The sequence below is a fragment of the Vulpes lagopus genome, chromosome 5 (assembly GCF_018345385.1).
Source record: "Vulpes lagopus strain Blue_001 chromosome 5, ASM1834538v1, whole genome shotgun sequence".
Classification (NCBI taxonomy): Eukaryota; Metazoa; Chordata; class Mammalia; order Carnivora; family Canidae; genus Vulpes; species Vulpes lagopus.
Window position 1 is genome coordinate 57,857,013 of NC_054828.1, and position 21,056 is coordinate 57,878,068.

The window sequence follows — 21,056 nt, forward strand, 5'->3', positions numbered from 1 at the left end:
TCCTTTAAAAATAAGGGGAGATTATCTCGAAGGCCAAGGGAAGTCACTGAAGGATTTTAAACAGGATAGCAACAATAAGATTTACAATTCAAAATGGTTACTTGGAAATGTGGTGAGGTTGTTGAGGTTTAAAAAAAAAAAAAGACTAGAAAACAGTTCACTGATTACTGCTGAATTTTAGGCAATAGATACAAATTTAGAGTACTTGTACTGGAGAAAAGAAATTTGAGAAATATTCAAAACACAGAACATCAAGACTCTGATCAAATGCATTCCATCAAACTCAAAACCATGGTTTTTAAGATAAACATTTTATATATCAAGAAAGAAAAAATGCTGTCAATGAAACTATGTGATTTTTCTAAGAATTTTCATTTTAAACTTATAGAAAAAACTCTTTTAAGCTGACACAGATTTTTATTCTTTTTTTTACACCTTTCTATTTCAACGTTATCATAGTGAAGTCATTTTGAAGATATTTAAGCCAGCAATTAAGACCAACAAATACAGAACCCAACTCACAGAATTCAATTGAATTAATCACAACATGAACAACTATGACCAAGTTCACATACAAGTAGACAATGATGAGTGTCATGATGGTTAATATGGAAAAAAGTGTATAATTCAGAATCTGTGAAGTATGACCATGTATACATCTTTTCTCCCCAACTAGTAAACACCTAAAGACAGGGTCAAATGTAATTTATTTTGCCCCCTACAGGGCCTTGTACAATATTGTCAGTACTACCTCTCTCCAAGAAATGTATCTGTTTATGAAGGAATGTAGTAAATGTTTATGAACATCCATGACCACAGTTAGTGGGACCCTGCTGAACAATGAATCTGACACAAGTATGCATTTCTGAATGACTTTATCTGGCTGCAAGCTATTCCACTTAATTTTATCTTCCAACTTAACTCATTTTCTTTAAAGGAAAAAATAAATTAAAAGTTGAAAATAACACATTGTACCAGTAAGTCTCACACTTAACAATGTAAGAATCAATGGGGGGAGGGTGGGTATTAAAAATATATATTCTCAAACCTCAACACAATAATTTTATTTCAGCAGAATCTGGGGTAGAGTCCAGGAAGCAACATTTTAATAAAGGTAAACTAAAGTCCAACTTCTACCCCAGAATTCTACCAAAACTGGTCTTCAGCAATGACCTGTGGAAGGCCAAATAAGTGGAGAATTACATCTCTGGCATCCCTGCACCTCAAAATCAATGATCACATGGGTGTTCCCCTTGTACACAGTATGGATTTGTTGTTGGGGAGTGGTTACCCAGGGGACTACATTTCCCAGCCGACCACGCATCTACATATCAGTATGAAATTGGTTTGCACCAATGGAATGTGAGTCAAGGTTATGTGTCACTTCTAAACCAAGTCTTTTTAAGGAACAGGCGTGCCTTCTCCAAGCTTTCTTTTCCTTTCACCTCACTGATTAGATACAGATAACAATAAAATTCTAAAAGATTATAAAGATCCAATAAGAAACCCAGATCCCTGAATTATTTCATAAAGAACCACATATCAACTATACACATCTGCTGCAAAATGCTCAATAAATAAAAATTAACTTTAACGTTAAATCACTAAAATTTAAGAGTTGCTTACAAGCAGCTAGCATGTCCCTAATTAATATGTGCATCTATTTTATAACAATGTAACTGTATACACATGTATATATTCATATACTTAGCAAAATGTATCGAGAACCCATTAGGTGTTCAAAATATAATCAGGAGCAAAAGACACTTGCAATCTTAGCCTCATGAAGCTCAAAATTATTGGAGCATATGCATAAGTGTAGGTTTTTGTATTAGGATTTCTGGGTGGTACAGAACAAATATAACCAGAAACAGAACTTTGACTCTTAATCAAGATGGACCAACAGGGATATTTACAACCCCACCTGACACAACTAAAAACCTGGAAAAAATACATTAAAATATTTTTAAGACACTAGGCACTCGACGGCAGACAGTAATTCTCCAAATATGGGAAACAAATTAGGTGAGCCCTACAATTTGGTCCAGCTTATCACTCAAAAAGATGAAAGCATTATTAGACAAGGATTAAAACAGTTGTTAAACTGAGCTTCATATATTTTAGAACCTAGAGAAAAGACTGAACTTATTAAACAGCAAAAAAATATCACGAAGACCCAAATCAAACTTTCAGAGATGATAACTATAATGTCTGAAAAAAAATACACCGTATAGCATTTATAGATGAGATGCTGCAGAAGAAAGGAGGAGTGACACTGGAAACAGCAACAGAAACTACACACAATGAAACACAAAGAGAAAAAAAAAGATTAAAAAAAAAAAAAAATGAACAGAGCACCAGTGAGCTGTGGGGCAATTTTAAGCAGTCTAATGAATGTGTAACAGGAGTCTGAAAGAAGAACAGATATAGGGTAGGTTGTAAAAGTTTTTGAAGAAATAATGGCCCAAACTTCCCAAATTTGAAAATTAACAAACTACAGATTCAAGAAGCTCAACAAACCCCAAGCATAAGATACATGCAGAAAACTATACAAAGATACACCATAATCAAACTGCTTATAGCCAGCACTAAAGAGGAAGCTTACACCACATGTGGAGGAACAAAGGATAACACCTCATTTCTTGTGAGAAACAATGCAAGCTAGAATACAATGGAGCAACATCTTTAAAGTACCAAAAGGAAAAACTATCAATTTAAAATTCTTTACCAAGTGAAAATATCTTTCAAAAACAAAGGTGGAGAAAAGATAACCTCTTCAGAGAAAACTACTAAAAATAATTTATCACCAGTAAACGTACATAACAAAAATGTTAAAAGATGTCTTCCCAGGAGAAGAAAAATGATTATCAGATGGAAATCAGGATTCACAGGAAGAAGTGAAGAGTGACTGAAACGGCAGATAACACAGGTGAATATAAAGATTCTTATCATCTAAATCTCTTCAAAAGATAATGAGTCGTTCAATGCAAAAATAGTAACAATACACTGTGGAGTTTAAACATATAAACAAGTGAAATATACAAAAACTGTAGTACAAAGGTTACAGACAGAAGTATGCTTTTATAAGGTTCTTACATTGTATATGAGATAGTTTAACATCATTAGAAGGTAGACAGGAAGAAGTTAAATATGTATACTATAAATCCTAAAGCAATCACTGAATTAGCACAACAAAGATACATAATTGATAAGCCAAAGGAGATAAGATGAAATCATAAAATGTGGAATTAATTCAAAAGAAGGACAAAGAAAAAGAACAAATGGAACAAACAAAACAGTACAATTGCAGATTTAAACTAAACCATATCAATATCACATTAAGTGTAAATGGTCTAAATATGCCAATTAAAAGGTAGAGATTACTGGAATGGATAAAAAAGCAAAACCTAACTCTGTATCACCTGCAAGAAACTCACTTTAAGGAACACAAAAATAGGTTAAAGATACAAGCTATGTGTATAGCTATTTTAGTTATTGGCCATTCACTGAAGCATTAATAAGGAGACATATATGCCAGGCATTGTATTGTATTATGCTAAGCACCAGGAATACAAAAATCAATGTTATACTCTTAAAAGTCTGGTAGCAAAGAGAGTGGGAATATATGTTTGTGAAATGACACTGACATGCTAAAAATTACACATTAAATGTCTTATCTTGTCAAGTTTCTAAACGTGAATGGGTCCATTTGATGTAAACTCTCAAGTTTATAGAGTTCATATTATTCCTTTATTGTATTTTTGACATCTGCAGTGTCTGAAGTTAGATACCTATTTCATTCCTGCTACTGATAATTTGTCTTTTTTGTCAGTCTTGTTAGATGTTTGTCAATACCGGTTTTGTTTTGTTTTGTTTTTTTTAAAGATTCAGCACTTTGTTTCATTCATTTTCTCTAGTTTTTCTATCGTCAATTTCACTGATTTCTGCTCTTTATTACTTCTTTCTTTCTGTTTGATCTGATTTTACTATTTCTTTCCTAGGTTCTTAAAGTGAGAGAGCTTAGATTGCTGATTTGAGACTTTTTCCTTTTCCTAATTATAATATTTGGTGCTATAAACTTTCCTCTGAAATGTAATTACAGTCACAGAAAAAGAATAAGACATAGCCATAAAACTGGAAATAGCAGAAATTTTAAACATGACCAAATGGGAAATACAGCAAATTACCAAGAAAAGAAAATTCTCTAAGGTAAGATACAGAAAATATTCAAGCCCAGCTGAATGGGAAAGGTAATTATTACTAAACAATTCCTCAAAACAAAATGATTTGGATGAAATGACTTCAAGTGAAGGACCATAAAGTCAACCACACATAAAGGGAAAACCCACACATAGAACATAACCCACCAAATTTGCATTAATGATACTGTAAGACAGGGAGCAAACAAAATAGGTGACACAAAAAAAAGTTTCAGATTCTCATTTTCCCAGTGAGTACTATCAGATGAGCTTCTTTACTACTCCACTAATTTCACAGATTCCTAGATGCTGCCCAACAGGAGCTGAGACTGTGCACATAGGAAAGTAAATGTAGCACTGCAATGATTTCATCTGCGTTGCCCCACTTCATGAATAAATGTTAATTTCAAATACAAAACATGAAAGAATAAAGTATCTTTTCCGCTTACCCTCTGAGCTTTTGCAAGTTCTTCTTTTAATCTTTCATAGCCCTTTTCTCTGACTTCCAAAACCGATGGGCTTCGTAAACGGGACAGACTATCAGTACTCAACCCAAAAATATCATCACTGCCATCACAAGCCTCTGTTATAGTTGCACCCTGTAAAAACTCCCTTTCTGCATTACAGTTGTCCTTTCTTGTAGTTAATTTAGTTAACCCAGTTGTGACTCCAGAGGTAGAAGAAGGTGTTGGATCTGTAACATGGATGCTGTAAAGGAGAGTTCAGAAAACATCAGCATATGCTCACACAGATCTGGCATAAACACAAAGGTCTACAACTACACTATCCAATGTGACAGCCACCATGTTTAATGGCAAGAATTTAACATTTGACTTAAAAATTAATTATTATAAAAAATTAAAATCAAACTAAGACATTTCAAACCTCATAGCCACATGCAGCCAATGGCTATCACATTTTCATTATCACAGAAAGTTCTATTTGATAGTGTTACTTAAAAATCTTTATAAAAAACTGAATAAAAATCTTTATAAAAGAAAAAAATCTTTATAAAGGAAAAAAATAAAAATCTTTATTAAAAAATGAATTAAAATCTTTATAAAAGAAAAAAATGAATAATAAAAATCTTTATAAAAGAAAAAAAAATGAATGACAGTGTTACTCTAGAACAAGGGTCAGAAAATTAAATGCAGGCTAAATCCAGCCTGTTACCTCTTTTGCAAGACTCACAAGCCAAGATTCATTTTTACATTCTCAAATGGTTGAAAAAAAAATCAAAATAATATTTTGTGGCATAGGAAAATAATATGAAACTCAAAATTCAGTGTCCATACATAAAGTTTTATTGGAGTTTATTCATTTACATACTGTCTGTAGCTATTTTCACACTTCAACAGCAGAGCTGCATAGCTACAACAGTGACTGTATGGCTGGCAAAGCCTAAAATATTTACTACCTGGCCCTTTACATAAATAAAGTTCACTGACCCTTGCTCTTTAACATTAACATGTATTGTTCCTTTTCATGGCCAAGCTTATTCAAATTTCCTGAAATAACAAAACTTAAGGTAACCAAGCAAATTGTCCATTTGTTTAACATAATACTCCAAAATAAGGATCTTGATGATCTCCTACCTGACACTAGATATTTCTGCACAATTTAAACGTCTCGGAGATGAATACACGGGTTGTGTGGGAAGATCAGAAACATCTAAGGCATTTGCCTGAAGAGGGGCAGAGCACAGAGCTGAAGGATGTGGCCGATAGATGACACTTGGTGAGGTAGTTTGCTCTTGAGTTCCTGATTCATACACACCAAGAAGGTCTGGAGAAGTAGGTGAAGCAAGGTTTACTTCATGGAAGCCTTCCAAGGGGTCATTAGCCATAGCAAAAGCCTCATCATAAGACAACCTATGTTAAAACAAAAAGTAGGCAGTTATTTTATAGTGACATTTAAAATTAAAACGTATAACTTAGAGAATGTGTTTAAGAGTCCATTATAAACTTACAATAAAAGAGCAAAGAAAAAATACTGTAGTCATTTTAACATTTATTAACCTCAAAGTATAAACATTACAAAAGGCAAACAATCTGATTTGAACAAAACTTGAAAGTTATAGCTAACATGCTATTAAACTGAGTTAATTAATAAGTATGATGAAAAAGAAAAATTTGCTTGATTTTTAATTCTTCTATCATATGACACTGGTTAGAGTAAGAGAGGCAGTTAAAAATATGTATATATAGACATGCATGCTTGGAATGAGATATATTCGTTATCCTATACTGTTGACACTGAACAACACAGCAACCGGCGCATCAAATCCCCACAGAGTCGAAAATCTACATATAATTTTTGACTCCCCCAAATCTTAACTACTGTTGGCCTCCTGTTGACCAGAAACCTTATCCAATAACAGTCACCTAACATATATTCTGTACTTATATGTATTATATACTATATTATTACAATAAAGCTAGAAGAAAATATTAAGGAAAATAAAATACACTTACAGTATTGTGTTTATCCAAACAAAATTAAAAATCCACATTTAAGTGGACCCATACAGTTCAAACCTATGTTGTCAAGGATCAATGGATAATTTCAAATTTAGGTATGAATTGCAGAGTTTTTATATACCTTTCACCCAAATTATGAAACTGTTAATATTTTGGGCCATTTGAGAATAGGTTTTAGACATGATGCCCATTACCACTTAATATCTCAATATATAAATCTTAAGTACAAGGACATTTTCCTGTCTAACCATAAAACCATCAAAATCAGGAAGTTAATGCTGATTAATACGACCATTCAATCAATAAGCCCCAGTCAAATTTCATAGAATGCCCCAATAATGGCTTTCTTTACAGGCCCCGGATCCAATTTAGGATAATGCGTTACGTTTCTCTAAGCCTTAAATTTCTCCTCTGAGGGATGAGAATGGGAATGACAACATTCTCTCCATTCTCCAGGGTGCTATAAGGATTAAGAGAATCCAAATAGAGTACTTAACACTGTGCTATGTACTTGGCACACAGTAGGACCTCAATAAACATTTGTTACCATAGTCAGCCATTAACAATAACATGTTTCTCCATAAGGAAAAAGTATTTCACATAACTACTCAATTACATCACCAAGTTTAAAAAGTGTACCACTCACATTTCTAACTTGAAGAATGTAAATCTTATAAATCCTGTATTGATTTTCCACTGTCTACAGGATAAAGTCCAAATTTAACAGCCTGAAAATCAGTCTTCTATGATCTGAACCCAACCCCACTTCTCAATTTTTTCCTTCCTACAATAAAACTGTGATAATCATGAGCAGTATCCTCCCAGAACTTACCCAAATTCCCAAACAAAAGCACCAATATAGCACCTACTTTCTTCATAAAATACAAAAAATTTTATTCATTAAACTGAAAAATTCTTTCATATCCTTAATAAAAAGAGTTTAAAATAAGACAGGTGGAGAATAAAAAGGCTGCAGTAAAGCAGAGAGGTGACCTAATATTATATTCTCTCAAAAGTACAATTACAACATGTCATAAACCTTCAAGGGTATATACAATGAAAACTGTAACTACTAAACCTGTAACTGCCAAATTTCATATCCAATCAACATTTTCTTTGTTGTAGCAAATAGTTTCAGTCCTCAAAACAAAACTAATTCTTTTTTTCACCCAAAATATTCACTTGCAAAATGAGAGATCATATTAACCAGGAATTTAAAGTGTTTAACACTCAACTTATTATTTCTCATCCAAAAGAATATTCTTCATTCTTTATCGATAATACGCACATACACCAAACATCTAACCCTGAAATTTTCACTTTCACTTGAATATAGCTTACTAATAAATTCACTTTCAAGTAGACAATAGGTTTTCATTAAACTTTGACATTTTATCAGCAACTACTTGAGACTTCCTTTCGTCTACCCCTTATGCTTTTATTTTTTTTTTTAATTTTTATTTATTTATGATAGTCACAGAGAGAGAGAGAGAGGCAGAGACACAGGCAGAGGGAGAAGCAGGCTCCATGCACCGGGAGCCTGACGTGGGATTCGATCCCGAGTCTCCAGGATCGCGCCCTGGGCCAAAGGCAGGCGCTAAACCGCTGCGCCACCCAGGGTTCCCTCCCCCTTATGCTTTTAATGCACATCTTTACACCTTAAAAGTTCACTGAGGCATAGAATGTGAAAGCATTTGCGTTTCTGGAAATGCAAAATGGTACAAATCCTATGGAGGAAAATCTGACAATATCTGTCAAAATGACATATTCATTAAACCTATGACCCAACATCCCCACTTTCAGGGCTTTATTCCAAAGATACACTAGCAAAATAAAAAAGAACAGATACACGCATAACACTAGCAACATCAGCAAAAGACTGACTACAGTCTTGTTACAGCAAAAGACTGAATGAGCTAATGTACATCTTAATAATGAAGCACTAGACAGCTGTAAAAAGAAGTGAATAATATCTACATACTGCTATGAAGGGATCCTGAGGATATATCAACAAATTAAAAAACAAAATAAGCAACTATGCACAGAAGCTATCTTTTACCTAAGAGAAAATATAAATTTTTTAAAATACATATATATAACATACACATATAACTGTACATGTATGTACAATAGATGTATTACCAAGCATATGGACTTACATTTTAGAAGTGGAAGTATAAACCAAAAACTAATAGAAACAGGGAATCTATAGGAAGAGGAGATAACAGGCATGAAAGAGGACACAGGCATGAAAGCTAGACTTTTCTAAATGGACCTTGCCTTGTAGATTTGAATTTGAACTTGGAACCATGTAAATGATAAAACAATACTAAAGTTTTAAAAAGAATCCCTAGGGATGCCCAGGTGGCTCAGCTGTTTGGCGCCTGCCTTCGGCCCAGGTCATGATCCTGGAGACCCAGGATGGAATCCCACATCAGGCTCACTGCATGGAGCCTGCTTCTCTCTCTCTCTGCCTCTCTCTGTATCTCTCTGAATAAATAAAATCATAAATAGATAGATGATAGATAGATAGAGCTAATATAAGTCGTCTTAAAACACAGACGTGCACACACTTACTGAATACATTCACAAGATAAAAGAATATGAAGAAAATTAACTATTTTCAGTAATATTATTAATATTGCTGTTATGAAACTATTAATCTGGGATCCCTGGGTGGCGCAGCGGTTTGGCGCCTGCCTTTGGCCCAGGGCGCGATCCTGGAGACCCGGGATCGAATCCCACATCGGGCTCCCGGTGCATGGAGCCTGCTTCTCCCTCTGCCTATGTCTCTGCCTCTCTCTCTCTCTCTCTCTCTCTCTCTGTGACTATCATAAATAAATAAAAAATACCTTCAAAAAAAAAAAAAGAAACTATTAATCTTAAGGAAATAAGTTATCATGTAAATATCCTTCAGAATTAAGATTTTCAGCATATGAGATACAAATATCAAATCAAAGAAGTAAAAACTCAAGTTCTAAATTTGAATCAATCAGAAAAAAAAAAAAGTCCACTAAAACAAAAAATTCCTAAATTTATCCACTGAGGTGGATAAAAACAACAGTAACCAACTCAGGAGCAATGAGTACCCTTTGTGCCCACCCAGAGTAATATCATTTTCTACAAAAAAAGACCAAGGCCTCCTAAGAGAAATGGCTGATTTCCAGGCCAAGGGCAGTACCGTACAAAATGACCCTGGAACATCCTGTTACACCAGGAAGCAAGAGAGCTATCAAAGACTACTGGAGTGGTATCAAAAGGATTCCCACTAACCAAAGATAGGACAATCTGAACATCAAAAAGATACTATCTGTAAGGAACTGAAACAAAAATATTTTTAAATCACTGAATTCATGATGATACTAAAAATAAAAACAAAATCTCATTAATCTCCTTTCATTGGTGCTAGGGAGCCAATTCATTATTTTGAAAACTGGTAAAATAAAAGAATCAGGTACAAGTCAGAACTAATAAGAATGGGGCGCCTGGGTGGCTCAGCGGTGGAGCATCCGCCTTCCTCTCAGGGCATGACCCTGGACTCCCAGGATGGAGTCCCACATCGGGCTCCCTGCATGGAGCCTGCTTCTCTCTCTGCCTGTGTCTCTGCCTCTCTCTCTGTGTCTCTCATGAATAAAGAAAGAAAAATCTTAAAAAAAAAAAAAAAAAGAACAAGAAAGACAAAGCCCTTGGAAGGGCTTTTAGGCATGTCAAAGGTATGAAAGCAAAACAAATATCGAGATTATAAATATGCTAAAATCTGAAGCAAAAGTAATGAAAATACAAATCTCAAAGAGAGGCAGGTTTGAATCCTGCTTCTGTCTGATTATTGGGCCAACCTGTGCCTAAGCTCTCTCATCTGGAAATCTGTGCCTGGGTTGTGTTGTTTTGTTTAGAGAGAGCGCAGCTGAGTGGGGTGGAGAGGATGAAGGAGAATCCCACGCTGGGCGCGGAGCCTGATGCAAGGCTCAACCTCCCACACTGACATCATGACCTGAGCTGAAATCAAGAGTCAAGTGCTTAACCAACTGAGCTACCCAGATGCCCCTGTGCCTGGGTTTTCTACCTTACATAACAACAAAGAAAAGAAATGCACATAACACTTAGGACAGCACCTCTGAGCAGTGCCTCAACCTACCATGTATTCATTCTGGAGGATACATTTACACTGTTTAAATTCAAGTCACTTCTGAAAAAGATTATAAGATTAAATTCAGTCCCTTTTTTCAAGCATACGCAATTTCCATAAAATGTAAGTTAGCTGGTATTGAGCCACCCATCACACTTATCTGAAAATCTTTTGCTCTTTAAAATATAAGGAAGCTTTAAGATTTATTTCATATTTGAAGTTTTCATATGAGAAAAATAAACTGCTATTTTTAAGCAGTAGTATTCTTTGCATCAAGTAATGAAGAATTCAAAGAATTTAATTTCTTTTGGAGATTATCCCAATTCATAAACTAAACCTGTTAAGGATCACTACCAATGTGTGAAAAAGTTGACCACATTAAATTCTTATGGCTGAATTACCAACACAGTGTGTCTGCCTTTATTATTACTGAATTCTAAGCAATAAAGCTGACATCAAGTCATAAGGAAAAGTTGACCAAAACAATTTACTTCTGATTACCCATATGTATTTCATGTTATTTCTTCTTCCAAAAAGTATCATCCTAGCAAAAATAGCAGCCAGTTATGTGCTAAAAGTTAACTATGTGTCAGATACTGTTGCTAAGAATTTCACATGTATTAGCTCATTTAATCAATGAATGCCTAGGAAAAAATCCTAATGTCATAAAAATTTTTTTCTAATTACAATGAATTTTCTAATTGAAAATAAGAGGCATCCAATAAGAGGCATCCAATAAGAGGCATCCTTAGGATAACTCAAGGAATTAAGATGAATTGCTGGTACAATATTTCAGTTAAAAACTGAAACACTTGGATAAAATGAATATGCGTACGTAATTTAAATGAAATCAAGAAACTCAATTTATATTAGTTCAAAAGAACAAATAAAATCTGTTTTCTCACAAAAAGCACATTCCCCTCATTTGACTTACTTAACAAGCAAGAAACAACGTATCTACTTCTAGGGGGGGAAAAGCACTTTTAAGCTGTAGCCTTAATCTTTTTCCCTATCAATTTAATATCTGAAAATTAAATAATTTTAATTCTGTATTTACTAAAATTCCTCCAAGCACATGCTTTGAAAGCAAAACATTTCCAACACAGGAGATACATGTTATCACAGCAAAACAGAAACACCAGTACCTGAAGAAAGCTAAGGTTTTAGTTTTGACCAGTCTCTACTTACACCTGCAAACTTGGACAGGCCATTAAACTTCTCTGAGCCCAAATATCTTCACCTATGTAGTGACTGAATTGGCCCCCAAGATCCTGATTGTAAGATGGTGAGTGTATCTGTGTGTCAGAAGGAAGACCAGGGTCTGACTTCCCAATGGGAAGAATTAACCAGTATTCCCTACCTCACCAAAAAACTTGTACTCTGGAACTAGACTCAGGTCCTAGCCTTACTGGTTACTGACAATGTGACCTCAGAGCTCTAAATTCCTCACCTGAAAAATGTGGATAATAACTGTACTTATCTCAAAAAGTTTCTGAGAATTAACCCAGACAATACTCATCAAGGGATTAGCACCATAGCTGCCACTGACCAATTAAAATTAGTTATTACTAATTATGATGATCTCTAAGGTATTTTCTAATAATGGCCAAATATTCTTTCACACTATCTCTGCACAAACATCATCATCAAAGAGAAGAAGAAAAAAAAAAAAGGTGGTTTTTTGTTGTTGTTGTTTAAAAATATTGTTAAAATTAGAAGTGTGGGTTGCCTGTGTAGCTCAGTGGTTGAGTATCTGCACTGGGCTCAGGTTGTGATCCCAGGGTCCTGGGATTGAGTCCCACATCAGGCTTCCCGCAGGGAGCCTGCTTCTCCCTCTGCCTGTGTTTCTGCCTCTCTCTGTGTGTCTCTCATGAATAAATATTTAAAAGTAAATTAAATCATAAGCGTATTGTTCTAAATGCTCTTCCTCAACAAAGCAAGCACCTATATGTGATACTGTGTATATATACACACACACTGTATATAACATACATAGAAGTTTACATATGTGTTATTTTCCTCTTTCAATTTATTGACAGACTGCTGGAGGATGGAAGGCAGGGCGGAAGGTCCAGATGCTTTTATTAATTCCCAAATGACTTCTTAATTTAGCATGAATTACAGAAGAAACAGCTTCTGTAACTAAAAATTAGACTGCCATTAGTGTATAATGAATTGGAGTGTTAACAAATTCCATCTATTCATTCACTTGCTTAAAAACCATTAACGTTTAAAACATATTTAACAAATATTTTTTATTTAACAAATATATGCACCATATATTAGTGCACCTGAAATAAAATTTTCTATCAATCGTGTTCATTCTACATAGAACGGAAGAATGATTGTCAGCTTCAATCCTCAGGGCAAATGCTGGCACCAAGTTCTAAGAATGGCACTACAAAAATGGACTAAAGAGATGGTGCACAGCCTGCTGCGAGCCACTAAATGATTACCCTGAGGGCTGTGGGGGAATGGAATGTTTCAAGCAGAAGTAAAATATAAGCTAGATTTTAAATGCTGAGTAGGAGTCCAATAGATGGACAAGGCAATAAAACAGGACAGTCAGGGAATAACGGTTTGGCACTAATGAAACTAACAAAGGAGAGAGTGACAAAGTCAGGCTGGAGAAGCAAACATGTGACAGATCATTAAAAGCTTCATTTAACATGGAAAATGCGTAGTTTATCCTGAAGAGACGGTGAGATCTACATTTGAGCAAGTGCTGTGATGGAGTCATTAGGAAAAAATGACTCCCAAGGCAGTGAGGACTTTTAACTAGAGAGGAGAGACTAGAGGCAATTGGTTAAGAGGTTATTGCAACAGGCTCGCCAAGAGGTTAAAGGTCTGATCAAGGTCATACTTTGAGATGCAAGGGATGGAGGTGCACATATACATATATAAACACACAAGAGTGTGACCTACATTTACACATACACACACATTCTGCATGTATGACATACACACATATACATTATTCCAGTTATTCCTCGCAGCATCCTTTGAACTGGCTCTTATCTCTTTTTTACAGAAAAAGAAACCGGTTCGGAAAAGGTAATTTTGTCAAACTCAAATGGTCAGTAAATAATGGCTAGGATTCTAACCCTGCTGTGTGTCATTCTGAAACATGACTCTACTGCACCCAAGAACCACTTAAAAGGCAAAACTGATTGTGGGGTGGAGAGGCAGGATTCAGATAAAGGGTAGATCAAGACAGAGGCTCTCTAGGGCAGGTCTCACTCCACGAACCATAAATGAGTGAACAGTAATCTGTTCTCTAGTAATCTAATGTACAGTACTCTAGTAATCTAAATAGAGTACTGTTTAATCTCTGAACCCTTGTCTTACTTCCAGAAAGGGAAAACTAAAGTTTCTCTAGCACATGGCTACTGAAATGAGCATTCACTATTGCTTTGTCTTCTTTTTTCCTATATTCTCTTTGCTATCATCGTTTCCTGCTCTATTTTGCCGTTTTGTGGGATTTAAAATACTAATTCAGCCTCTTATAGAACTTGGAGGAGGGGAAGAAAGCATATAAATAAAAATAAACAGATGCTTGATTATTGCGGTCTTACCCCTAAATATTCAAAAAAGCTTGGATATTTGATACTAAAGAATTGTTAATTTTTAAAAGTGTGTAACAGTATTGTAACTACTCTTCATTGTTTAAAAAACATATTGAAGTATTTACAGATGAAAGTGTACAATACCTAGAATTTGCTCAAAGTAATACAAGAAGGGGAGAAGTAGATAGGACAGGACTTACCCTGTTCGTTGACTCCTGGGCTAAATGATAGGAACTTTGAGGTTCATTACATTTTTGCATCTACTTATTTTATTTGAAATTCTCCATAATTAAACAGCTTTAAAACTTATTCAAATACTGTATTAACAAAGGGGAAAAATATATGTGTGGTATTTACATATATAAATAATTTTCCCATTAATATTCACCATAATTTTAAAGTCAGCTTCTCAAATATTTTAGTAGTAACAGTAACAAAAAAGCACATTTCTATTTTAAGAAGCACTCTATGTTGATAAGTGTAAATTTAATTAATAACTGAAGGGAAAAATTGGATGGTCAATCAAGCTACACAATCTTCCCACTCTTATTAAAACAGATCACAAATTAAGTTCCATTTACGAATTTACAGGATGCAAATGCACAACCTGACATATTTAGAGATGCTAGTTATTGCAAATCCTTAAATTAAGGGTTTTCAGAAAATGCTCAGAACTTAGCAACTGGCTTATGAATATTGTATTTACAAATTCTTAGAACAGAAATATTAAAAAATAATGTTTTCCAAGTTTCTTTTTCCTAATAGTGGAAGCCTTCTTATTTTACATGTGCAAGAATATATGTCAACATTCAGCAGGCACTGAGATGTATGTTGACTGGATAAATAAAAAAAAAAAAAGCAATAAAAGTCTTTAGAGAGGGAATGAACAGCAAAGCAGAAAGAGTAGAGTGATTCCAGCCTACCTTTGTTTCAAAAATAGAGGTAAAACAATCAAGTTCCTTGAAAGAGTATCAAGACTAGATAAACTGAGTTTGTAAAAAGTTTGGGGCACCCTGAGCATTTTATCAAAGTAGTTTCAGAAAACCTTTCTAGCTCAGGTTCTGTCATTAACTAGCTGTGTAAACTTGCACAAGTCACTTAATTTCTCTGGGCCTCAGTTTCAACATCTATAAATGGGTGATATTACCTCCCGTACCTATATCTGAAAAAAAAATCAAATGGCTTACCTGTCAGTGTAAAAATGTTGCAGAGATTGCAAAGCACAATACAAACACGTGCTATAAAGATATAAGAAAGGGGGGACGCCTGGGAGGCTCAGCAGTGGAGCGCCTGCCTTCGGCCCAGGGCGTAATCCTGGAGACCCGGCATCGGGATCGAGTCCCGCATCGGGCTCCCTGGGTGGAGCCTGCTTCTCCCTCAGCCTGTGTCTCTGCCTCTGTCTCTCTCTGTGTGTCTCTCATGAATAAATTAAAAAAAAAAAAAAAGGATCTAAGAAGGAATACAGGAAAGAGAAAAATCACAAGAGCATACTAAGTTTTGTCTTACAACCACAAGGGATCCTTATTTATCTAACATAAAAAGGAAAACAAGTTTTCTCCTGACATATAGAGTTCAAATGTAATTCTCTTCCTATAAAAAATTAATGCATTTTTACTTTTCTGAAAAAAAGTACTTTACTTTTTCTGAATTTATTTTGGTTGTTTTTTATATTTTACCCTGACCTCTCAACCAGATGCTCCCAAACACTCACTACTACTATCTGGGCACATCAAATTACCATTCACTTATTTAATTAATTCATAGCAAAAAAAAAAAAATTAATTCTTAGCATCGTATGCTCTTTTAAGCTTCTAAGTTACTCTCACGTACTTGCATAGTTTCTTTATACCAGACGACAGTTCACGTGTGTAGACTTCTATCCACCCCATTACGTACGCTTATGTTTACAACCCTGCTAACTACAATAAATAAATCCTCTACAAACTTGAACTATTTCAATAATTTCCATTCATTTCCTCTGAGTAATCTCAGCGTATGGCTACAGCTTTCTAATTTTCTGATGCCCATACTCTAAGATAAATCAAGATGACTTTTTCACCTTTTTCTAACCATGACTAGATACCATTCAAGCTTATAAAAACTACCTCATTTAGTTGTTAAGTTGAAAAGGAAAACAGAGGGAAAAACAGCAAATTCATGCTACCTCCTGGAAGTATATCCCTCCCCTCCTTCCCTTAGTCCCTGCGATTCTTACTCTGCACATACTTCCGTTACTCCTGCTGGATCAACCTCAGTGCATCCTGACATTCTTCCACTGACACGCATCACCAAACACAGCCCAGTACCTCCGGGTTCCAGGCCCAGTGCTAAAGTGGTAACACGGAGTAGGATGACTTAGGCCCTGCCTTCTTCAAGGCACCAGTACACTAGAGACAGAGAACTCACTGTCAACAAACATTAGAAGACAATATGACTGCCAAAACTAAGAAAAGCATGTATTCCGTACTCTGGAAGCATAAAAGAGAGAGAGAGAGAAAAAAAAGAAATACTACCTGGCAAAACTAAGGAGAACAGGAGAAATTAGCTAGTAAGGAGTTTTCAAAAGCTCAGATATTTTATTTTTAAAATACCCAGGAGAATTGAAGTATTTAATTTAGGAACCAACTTACTACCCTTTAGTGAACTACACCTGAACTGAAACTTTATGTGAGATAAAGCTTTACACTTGAAAAAGTGTACTCCCTCCGAATATCCTCAAAGTTTTCCCTCATTACCTTAACACGCACTATCTGCCCACAACTCATCCTTCCTCCCCACTCTCCACCTGTTTCTAATGCTTTGTCTTGTTTGGCACTCCTTAAAATGACAACAGGTACGTGTGAAACATGACTTCTAAATTCTGAGAAACTTACAAAACACGCAAGAGTGATTATAAGGCCTGCCTTCTGGGCTCCATGAATCCTTTCCTTTCACTTCTCACTGTGACTTGCAGAGTAGATAGATGCTCAATGAAGATCTCATTTACAAATCTCTGGTGACACATCAAGAATTACTTATTATACTAATATTAAGTATCTCATAAAAGCTTAATTAAAAACAATTCAGTGTTACAATCTACGCATGAAGTAGTAGGGTGTAGCGTTAAGAGCATGGACATTAAACACAAACTGCCTGACTTTTCTAATCCAGTCCTGTCGCTTCATTAGCCGTGTGACCTTAAAGCAAGCTACATAACTTCCCAGTGTCTCAGTCTTCTCAACTATAAAATGGAACAAAGCATTAGCTAACTCCCAAGTCACTATGAGAGTCAATGACTTGGGACAGTGCTTAGACCAGAATCTGACACCCAGTAAGCTATAAGCTCAATAGCAGGAGAAGCAGTAGCGGTAGCACCATCACCAGAAAACCTGGATGCTTTTAAATTAGAAATACAAATGACAATAACACCTTTCATCAGCTGTCTCCTTAAAACTATAAAGCTCTTCTACAGAAGATGTAGAAAGGAATGGAAGGAGCAAGCGTGTTAAGAGTTCCGTTTAGGGCAGCCATACTCAGATTTCAATCCCGGCTTTGCCATTAATCATCTATAAGACCACTGACAACTAAGTAACCACAGGCAAGTTATTTTACCTGAGCCTCAATTTCCTGATCTGTAAAATGTGATAATACCACCTATATCCCAGGAATTCGAGACCAAAAGAGTCAAGGTACCTAGGACACAGTGTATGGCCCACTACCAAGCTAGTATTTGCTGCTTTCCCCCATCCCCCACATCTCACGTGGAGTACTCATTTAATTCGCATCCCCCCCCATTAAAATGTTCCTTCCTATTAGTCTGAATCATGTTGAAAACAGTCGAAAACTGGCAGTCACATGGTTTGACCTAATACTCTATCCTCTTACAAATGGAGAAAATAAGCTTAGGGAGGTTATATGATTTACTGAAGATCACATGCACAGTAAGTAATGGAAATAAAACTTCAAAACAGATTAATAGTTTTTCATTTCGCTAGCTAACTGATGGTTTGGTCAGTCCCGCCGAGAAGAGGGGGGAAAAATGCACTAACTACAATAATAGATGCAAAACTACTGTGAACTACAAGTTTTTGCTCTGCTGTATTAAACACTGCTGGGGATCCAGATTTCTAAGAAACTTTCCATTATAAAAATTATTTGTGGAATACCTGTGTGTGTGTGTCGCGGGGAGGGTTTAAAAAAAGTTACAGGAAAAAAAATACTAAAGGAAGATTATGCATAACTATACTAATTCAAAAAGTACAGTATATCTAATTAGAAAACCCACAAATTGCCAAACAAGTATCTAACCTGGTAAAAGGTTAGAGGTATTCAATATCACAGTTGAATTGTTGGCCAAACACACAAGGAGGAGTTACAGTAAAGTGTTCCTCTTTGGTTAATGAACATATGAACTAATACATTAACTTTAGTTGAAAATGAAAAAAGAAAAATTCAAAGGCTATGCTTCCAGTAATAAGGAATACGCTACTGTAGTAAAATAGTAGGAACTGCTACAGTAACTTCTATAAATTCCACAAGGGCTTTAGGATTAGATCCCATAAACCACAGCTGAGATTCAATGTCTGTCCACACATGGAAAGCCTTATTAAAATGCACAGTACTAGTACTAGTAAATAAATAACAAACGTTAACAGAACAAGGCCCCATAAAACTGGTGGAATATTTAACAGTATCAAATATTTACTATGACTGGTCTACAAATCTATTCTGCCTCTTTTCCCCTTGATTTGTCACTCACCTTTAAAAAAAAAACAAAAACAAAAACAAAAAACCAACCGTATGAACAACAAAATAAGAATGAGGATAAGGAACAGAACCCGGGTCTTCCGATCAATTTACAACAGGACAGTTTTAATCCGCTTATCGGTCTCCTCCAATTATGCAATCATTCCACGGCAAAAGATCACGTGGCTTTTTTTTTTTTTTTTCCTACCCTGAAAGGAAGGGGCTGGAGCGGGAAAGAGGAGCGTGAAACAGGTGGCCTCGGGATACGCGGTCCTTCCACGAACCTACACCGGCTGCGGCTTCAGGGTCGGCACGGGGCACCCCGCATTCCCCGGCCGCAAGCCCTTGCCCCCAGCCAGGCAGGTCTGCTTCCTTAATCCCACAACTGGCACCTCTTCGCGCGCCGCGGAGTCCACCTGGCATCGTCACTTGTGGAGTCCACCGGCGCTGGCCGGCCCCGCCGACACCTGCCCACACCTGCCCACCGTGACCCCTACGCCCCAGCCCCGCGCGTCGCTCGTCCCTCCGGGGGGGACTCCGCGGCCAGGCCCACGGCTTCAGCGCGCCCCAGGTCCCGCGCCGCGGGGTCCCCACCTGTTCGGGCGCTCTCGGGACCCGCCCCCGTGACCCGCCCCCGCGACCGCGGGCCCCCCATCCCCGCCCCAGGTCCCGCCCCCCCGCGGGGTCCCCACCTGTTCGGGCGCTCTCGGGACCCGCCCCCCGTGGCCCCCCCGCGACCGCGGGCCCCCCATCCCCGCCCCAGGTCCCGCCCCCCCGCGGGGTCCCCACCTGTTCGGGCGCTCTCGGGACCCGCCCCCCGTGGCCCCCCCGCGACCGCGGGCCCCCCATCCCCGCCCCAGGTCCCGCCCCCCCGCGGGGTCCCCACCTGTTCGGGCGCTCTCGGGACCCGCCCCCCGTGGCCCCCCCGCGACCGCGGGCCCCCCATCCCCGCCCCAGGTCCCGCCCCCCCGCGGGGTCCCCACCTGTTCGGGCGCTCTCGGGACCCGCCCCCCGTGGCCCCCCCGCGACCGCGGGCCCCCCATCCCCGCCCCAGGTCCCGCCCCCCGCGGGGTCCCCACCTGTTCCGGCGCTCTCGGGACCCGCCCCCCCCCGCGACCGCGGGCCCCCATCCCCGCCCCAGGTCCCGCGCGGCGCGGAGTCCCCACCTGTTCGGGCGCTCTCTCGGGACCCCCCCCCGCCCCCCGCTCCGAGCCGCGCGCGCCCGGCCGACAGGTACCCCAGGCTCCGGGTCGCGGCCGCGGGCGCTCGGGGCCGCGCAGTTAATGAGTAACGCGGCCGGGGCCGGGGGAGGAGCTGCCGCCGCCCGCCGCCCCAGACACCCCGAGGCGCCGAGCCCGCCGCCGCCGCCCGCCGGGTCCCTGCCCCCACCTGCACCCGCACCTGCACCTGCGCGGCCGCCGCTCGGGGCTCGCGGGCGGGAGGCGGGCGCCGCGGGGGGGGGGGGGGCGGTGCTCCGCGCCCGGGCCTCTGCCTCCCGCGGCTGCACTCACCTGACGAAACCACCGGGGCCGCTGCCCGCGCCCAGCGGAGCGCTCGCGCGGTACCGAGCGCGCCCGGGAGCCGCGCCGAGGGCACAGGGCGGCCGGCAGACGCCGCTACACGCTCGGCCGCGGCGGGCGCACTGCGCCGGGGGCCGCCGGGGGAGCGCGGGACTGCGCCTGCGCGGGGGGCGGGGCCGAGCGCCGGGAGCGGCCGGAGGCGGGGCCGGGGGCGGGGCGGGGCCTGCGGGGGCGGGGCCTGCGGGGGCGGGAGAAGCCGGCGCGCTCCGGCGCCCCCTGGTGCCAGGCGGGGTCTTCGCAGGGGCCGGGGCGCGCGGCAGGTGCCTGGGCAGGCGGTTGCCGTGGGAACGGGGGCTCCCGGCGCGGGGCGGGGGCGCCCTGGGCTCGGCAGGCGGCGCGAGTGGGGGGCCGCGAGCACAACCTGCAACTCGCCGTCCACG

General features: G+C 39.2%; 1 protein-coding gene across 4 annotated transcripts in view; it reads right to left on the reverse strand.

The window, feature by feature from the left end:
• The window catches only part of LOC121491104 (RAB3A interacting protein), a 41,479-nt gene extending 20,715 nt beyond the window's left edge, over positions 1 to 20,764 (reverse strand). Inside the window, exons 1-3 of one of the 4 annotated variants that reach the window (XM_041755559.1) lie at positions 20,608 to 20,764; positions 5,795 to 6,070; positions 4,649 to 4,907 (exon numbers count right to left, since the gene is read on the reverse strand). In XM_041755559.1, coding sequence (XP_041611493.1) covers positions 4,649 to 4,907; positions 5,795 to 6,045 — 510 coding nt within the window. In that variant the 5' untranslated portion in view covers positions 6,046 to 6,070; positions 20,608 to 20,764. Of the gene's footprint in view, positions 1 to 4,648; positions 4,908 to 5,794; positions 6,071 to 19,304; positions 19,655 to 20,262; positions 20,347 to 20,607 lie in introns of those variants that run through there. The other 3 variants (XM_041755558.1, XM_041755557.1, XM_041755556.1) reach the window with 3 other exon arrangements.
• Between the last annotated feature and the right edge of the window lie 292 nt (positions 20,765 to 21,056).